The sequence below is a fragment of the Ceratina calcarata genome, unplaced genomic scaffold (assembly GCF_001652005.2).
Source record: "Ceratina calcarata isolate Rehan_Ccalc_2016 unplaced genomic scaffold, ASM165200v1 scaffold25, whole genome shotgun sequence".
Classification (NCBI taxonomy): domain Eukaryota; kingdom Metazoa; phylum Arthropoda; class Insecta; order Hymenoptera; family Apidae; genus Ceratina; species Ceratina calcarata.
In genome coordinates, this window is record NW_017147017.1 from 746,022 (window position 1) to 752,757 (window position 6,736).

General features: G+C 37.8%; 1 protein-coding gene across 6 annotated transcripts; it reads left to right on the forward strand.

Annotated features, from left to right (window-relative positions):
- Window positions 1-10: 10 nt before the first annotated feature.
- Hsl (hormone-sensitive lipase) lies at window positions 11-6,691 on the forward strand. Of its 6 annotated transcripts, none has more exons than XM_018021245.2 (12): window positions 2,397-2,726; window positions 2,802-3,074; window positions 3,230-3,664; window positions 3,735-3,936; window positions 3,996-4,209; window positions 4,256-4,464; window positions 4,603-4,885; window positions 4,958-5,183; window positions 5,250-5,434; window positions 5,501-5,826; window positions 5,892-6,017; window positions 6,083-6,691. In XM_018021245.2, the coding sequence occupies exons 3-12, from the start codon at window positions 3,282-3,284 to the stop codon at window positions 6,155-6,157; spliced, it is 2,229 nt and encodes a 742-aa protein (XP_017876734.1). In that variant the 5' UTR covers window positions 2,397-2,726; window positions 2,802-3,074; window positions 3,230-3,281; the 3' UTR covers window positions 6,158-6,691. The 6 variants fall into 6 exon arrangements, with proteins under 6 accessions (XP_017876738.1, XP_017876734.1, XP_017876736.1 ...); XM_018021247.2 differs by having other exon boundaries at window positions 2,802-2,980; XM_018021246.2 differs by having other exon boundaries at window positions 2,815-3,074.
- The last annotated feature ends 45 nt before the right edge of the window (window positions 6,692-6,736 follow it).

Consider the following 6,736-nt stretch of genomic DNA (forward strand, 5'->3'; position numbering starts at 1 on the left):
TATGTGTGTGTGTGTGTGTGTAATATATGAACAATATATATACATAGATATATATAATATATATATATACATATGCATATACATGTACACCTATCAAATTAACTATACATTATGTACCTATAGCGTATAGTCGTTATAATGAGAGAAAGGAGAAGAACATGAGAGCAAGAAAATGTGAAACGTCGCGTATAAAATATCTGACTTGATACGGATTCACAGATGTTGAGGAAAAAAAAAATACCACATGTCTCTAGGAAAATAGAGAGGAAAATGATGAAAAAAGAAAAACGCTATTGTTTCTTTCGACCGCGACTTATATAACGCCGATTTCGATGCGTTTCGTGCAATAAAATTGCGGAGGGAACTGCGAAGATGGTATGCGATTCATCATACTCGGCGTGTACGACGAATTGGCCTACGTTGGCGGATGTGCTGCTTCCTCGTCATACATTATATTTCTCGAGAGATATGATGCGAACAGCACCTGTAGTGCTTGCCAAATTAATCTCGCGTACCATATTTACTTTTCGGAACAGCGTAGGTACTTACACCGCACCTTACAGTCGAACCTCGTACGATGAATAATTGTACTCCGTCGCGAGCATGCAAAACGGTTGCATTTAATCAACGACAGTTTGTCTTCATCATTTATTAATGTGAACAGTGATACTTCGTAAAGTGAACATGTAATTCTCGCTCTTTTGGAACTGAACTCTGTAAGAGTTAGTGTACTACGTTTTTCAAAGGTTTTATAGTGCAGAACAATGTTGAAATACACAGGTTCGACTGTATACGATTCTAGAATTCGGGAAACGAAATAAAGGTATGAATCCCTTAGACGAAGTGTCGAGGTTGAAGAACGATAGAGGGGATACGATAATAACATTATTTCGACGATAATATAAACAGCGGGGATGGACTTGCGAGGAAGGCTATCATCAGTATTAAAAAACGAGAAGCTTGAAAAGCCCCTTCGAAGCATATCAGTTTTATTAGTCTGCTCGTTTCGCGATATACATAACATATATTCTAGTGTTTCACCGTCACTGTTTCACTTCAAGATGTTGTGAATTTGCATCGAGCCACCCTCGTATAAGTTTAAGAATTGATTTTTGTAAAGAGGTAATAAATATTTACCGTGGTAATTAAACTTTAGCTTAAAAGAGAGGAAAAGGTAACTGGGTGAGAGAATAAGGAAGAGAGGAAAAGGGAAACAAAAAGAAATGGAGGAAAAAAAAATAATACGTCCTTTGCGTAGCGGTTCGGACATAGAAATCGGTGAAAAATGGGGATAATAACGGAACTAAACTTTATTTTTGCAGTGGTTTCGGTATAACAGGTCGATTTCTTACCATTCTATCAAATCTTCCGCGTCTTCGAACGAGTGCAATATTTAATGATACTCGTGTATTCACACGCCTACACAAAACTGTATTGAAAATAGTTTTCGATCTTACGTACTGCATTGATTGGTAATCAGACAAAGCATTTAGCTTGCAGACAGCAAGCACCCACTCGATATCACCTTACCTTTACGTTACCATAAGCGTTGTCTAACGTTTGTTCTTTATTAACAGCTGATTGATAAATGATCCGCATCGAACTGTTTGATAAGAGTTGATATTTTATAATGAGTAATAGCCACTTGGTCGTGGCGATTAAGAAATAAACAAGATTAACAATGAAGCGCGATTCGGATCAAGAACATGCGAATTAACATCGACTTTGATTTTGCCTTTTAAATTTGTAGGATCGGAAACTACGCGTCCGACTATACAGAACGTTTCTGCGACCGTTCTTCGATGATTAGCAAAGTTACTAACCGGAGGATTTCAAATGACTACTCCTGAGTAATCCCTCTTTATCTCCATCACACACAAGGATTTCTCCTCGCCACTCACAAATTTTATCGCATTAAAATACACTCCGTGAAAAGAACGTATTGTGTTTGTGGATATATGTAATTTTACTTATCAATAAATAAATTACAAAGATCCAGTTTCATGTCGCCCACTTGTTCTTTATACTTTAATATCCATGAAAAAGTAATGATAAATAGAGTATTCGCGTAATACGGAAGTGAATCATTAACACTTGGCTGTATAGCGATAACGTACTAAACGCGTACAATTATGCCAGATATTAAAATTCTTCAAAAATATTTCTCCAGCCAGATTATCGCTGGCGTGTGCATATACATATATATCATTAATGATGCATTTATTCACTGAGACAGTTGCTCAACATTGACTACGCGGGCGAGTATAAATTATTTATCGGTCTGACGAAATATAATCAGACCGCGTTTGTGCTTTAACAAATAACGGAGCGCAAGTACGGATAATGTCTGGTAAGTAAACATACTTTCGCCTATGTATGTCTGTAATCTTTCTAAGTGATTCGCATGTATACATCCTAATTGATATTTTATAGTAGTAATTAATATTGTTATCAGTGAAGAATTTAATAATTAGAGTTGAGAACAAGCGTTTGATAAGCCGTTGTCATTAGGTCGTTAAACCGTGTAAGTGTCGATTAGATCGATAATACATACATACGTACATACGTCAGTGTACTGAGGAAATGTGCAAATTATCCCGCTTTCTTTGTGGCTCGCGCAAGAGCCTTTAAACATAAAAATCTGTTATCATATCTCTTCCTAGTATGCATTCACAGTAGATATATGTTGAAATATAGAATTCGTGTTCCAATAATGCTAATCAACTGTGAGTATAACTGCTATCAAATCCATTGTTGAAGAACGTGTTAGTGAGTGTCAATAACATTTAATGCATACATAGCGGTAATTGTTAGTGAGACGACAATCGATCGGGAAGGCAATATGGTAGCGGCGATAGGGATCTACGAAATGTCAAATCCAAAATAAAAACAGTCATTGCAACACATACGACGATGTGTTCCAGGAATTTAATCAACCGGAATTCGATGTAGTGTAAATCGAAGGTTGAAAGATAATTAAGTGAGCCATACGTATTACATTATTTCAAGCATTCCAAATGTATTAACCTTCTCCGAATTAGAATCATGAGCTTTAAAGGCATTGTATCGAGGAGGTACGGAGTACGGACTATGAACGCGTTTTTTAACGGTGTTTTTTAACGTTGAACTAAAACTGCAGAGTAATAGTGACGATGTTCTACGATGTGTCTTAGAAGAATTTTTATTTCGTGGATTAATACGATACTAATATAATTATTTGATATTTCAGATTCCGCGTTTGTTATTTATTATAAAATAATTGACTAAAAACTGATTGTCAAATGACTAAACCAAAAGCAGCTCAGATGTCACTTGAGGATGACTTCGATAGACCATTCGAAAATGTTGAGCCCTTGCAGTGGGGTGCATTACGAGAATTATGCCATGCCAATACAGAGTACTTCATGTCTCATCAGGATGAAAACAGCGTTAGAATCAGAGCTGCACTTACGGCAATACTGGATCATTTGGTACAGTTGCAACCATTATATAAAGAGATCAGCAGGATTGCACCATTGTTCGATTTGGATCCAGAAACACCTGGCAACGGGTATAGAAGTTTTCTAATTCTGGTAGATAAAGGCATCATGCATTCGCGAACAGAGTGCCACCAAATCTATTGTCAAAAGGATTCTATATTTTTCCGTAAAACTTATCACATGAGGTAATTGATATACATTTATTTAAAAGGAACGTTGAGCTTAATAAAGTTAACGTAACAAATATGTTTACAGGGAAATCGAGGCCTGTTCACAACTACTAGCATCTTTATGCACTTGTTTAGAGCATTTACAAATGCTATACTCGTGGAGTAGTTTAGCAAGCGATGGGAGACCGTCTCTCTTTATAGCTGATGATCATAGTTCTTATGAGATGTTAAATAAAATGGACACTGTTAATCAATATTGTTTTTATGGCAGATGCTTAGGCTTTCAGGTACTGATCAAGATACTTGCATCAACTTTCTTTCTTTTAATAGACCGTGTTGTTTTTAGTTTTACGAGAGCTTGAAACCTACTCTAAAAGTGCTAATGGTCGCTATGGCCACCTTCAGCGAAGCGTATTATGCTAATGGTACTTTGTTAGCAAGGTGCACTAATTCTGTCAAATATATGTTAGATCCCGAACTAAGAGCACGTCGTATCGTCGATGTGTCTCAACACGCTGATGTCTCGTTTTGTCAAGCCTTCTGGTTCCTTAACGAAGCTGGTGAGAAACATTTGAATCCACTGTAATAATACTGGGTTTCAATCAGTTTGTACAAACTATGTTTTAGACCTAGCGCGCGTATCTATCATGGCGTCTACCTCCTTGGCAATAAACCAAATAATTTCAATTCCACCCGAAGAGTTGATAGTCCCGACGTTAAGCGGATCGACCGTGTCGATTCCGATACCCAACAGTCATATCGGAAAGAAGCCAATCCATGTCAGACTGTTGAGTTCCAAACGTCGGGAAGGAATGGTAAACGGAGTAATTTAATTATCTGGCACGATCGATACTCTCAATTATTATCATTTCCATCGCTAAGTTTTCCTCGATCGATACAGACATTTTTACGAGGCATCAGTTTCACTCCTGTGCAGTATATGCTTTTCTCAGGTTGGTTCAGGTGGTGTAGGAGGTGAACTGCAAGGCTTGTCCGACGAATTGATAATTCATTGTCACGGAGGCGGTTTCGTCTCGCAAACGTCCATGTCTCATGAAACGTACTTACGTAATTGGGCCGTGAACCTGGGTATGCCTATACTAAGTATAGATTACAGTTTAGCGCCCGAAGCTCCGTTTCCTCGCGCGTTGGAGGAAGTGCTGTACGCGTACGTTTGGGCCTTAAATCATGCGAGTACATTGCTCGGAAGCAAAGCACAGAAAATACTATTAGTTGGTAAGATGATAATGTTTAACTGCACTTATTCAGCGTGTATCGGATTATTCAATCAAAATCATCTTTCCGTAGGCGATTCTGCAGGGGCCAACTTAAATTTGGGTGTTACCTTAAAATGTATGCAATTAAACATCAGAAAACCTGATGGAATATTTATGCTGTACACACCAGTTCTCGTTGACTTTATTTTGTCACCTTCGCGGCTACTCTGCGTTACGGACCCAATGTTACCAATGGGATTTCTATTGCGTTGTTTGAAAGCGTACGCTGCTACGGATAGTATTAAGAAGAGTGCACGGTAAATGTTACGCGAAACGAAGTTAATGTACGATACACGATCAACGATTATTTTATTGCCTTTTAGAGAAAAGGAACAGGATGCTGCCGAGTGTGCAAAATCAGACACGGAATCGTTCGCCGAAGTGAGCGAAAGCGACTTGATAGCTTTAGCTCTCAGCCCTAATGGAGATGAGACAAACGATGCTCACAAGTTAGCGTCCTTACCGTCTGATTCCACTTTGAATTCTGTCACTTTGACAGAAGCCGATGGTAATAAAGAAACCATATTTAACGTAAACGTATTGTAAATACACTGACCGTTTGCTAACGTAACAGGAACCGAGCATCTACAGGAAGAAACGAAATCTCAAGACTACGTAAACAAATTTGTAGAACTCTACCGAAATTGCGGCACGAACAACTCGAATCATATTGGAAATGGCACTATCGCTACGGATAAAGATGTTCCAAGGAACGGAAGGCCTTGGTCTTTGTTCGGTTGGTCTCTGACCGGGAGGCACAGGGAGTCTAGGGAATTGGATATGGAACATGCAAAGAGCCCTTTAGAAGAATACATCTTCACTGTGCCCAAAGATCCATATTTGAGCCCTTATCTCGCGTCGGATAATCTGCTAGCTCAATTGCCGCCCGTTAAACTGATGGTAATTACTTAAATTGTAAATTTTACGAACATGATACAACAATGTACATGTAAATATTTTTATAGACATCAGAGCTGGATCCATGTCTTGACGATTCCATCATGTTCGCTAGGAAACTTCGGTTGCTCGGTGTATTAGTTTCGCTTGATGTATTGCCAGGTTTACCGCATGGGTTTCTTAATTTAGTCCCGGTAAATATTCCCACACGAATGCTATAACATCGTATACGATATTACGTTACATTGAACTGTTATAGGTGTCGAAAGAAGCCGCAGATGCGTCGGAATTGTGCGTGAAGAGAATGCAGGAGCTACTGGCATTAGCAATATAACTGCATACGGAAAATACTCATTGAACTTAACGTACGGGAACAAAAGGATTCGTTGCTATTGTCGCATTTTTCTTTCAGATGTTGGCTTTAATTAATTTTTTATGTACAAGGACAAATGATGATATGCAACACCCAGGAGAGGTTTTAATGTACCGGTATGTAAATGTGATCGCTATGTTTCTATCTACACGTATTTTATATTATATACACTTCACTCATATTTGATTAATATTTAATATATAATTCGAAGCCAAATAATCTCAAAATATTGTACTTAAATGGTACAACGTTGATATGCTAATATCTTTGTATTATGTTCACTGAATGTGCAATCACAGAAGCATTGTAGCTTTCGATTTTCTACGGTAAACAAGTTTTTAAACGAAATAAAGAGACTGTAGATAATAAGTTGGTTGTACAAAATATTTGAGATTGTTTCAGTTCTCAGCGTACAAAGTACTGTCCAATGTTTTATGCAGCTGACGCAAATTAATTAAATGTACTCGGCGTAAATAAACTATTATATAAATGTGATATCAATTTAGTTGAATGGCGTAAAGAAAAGAGAATAATTATTAA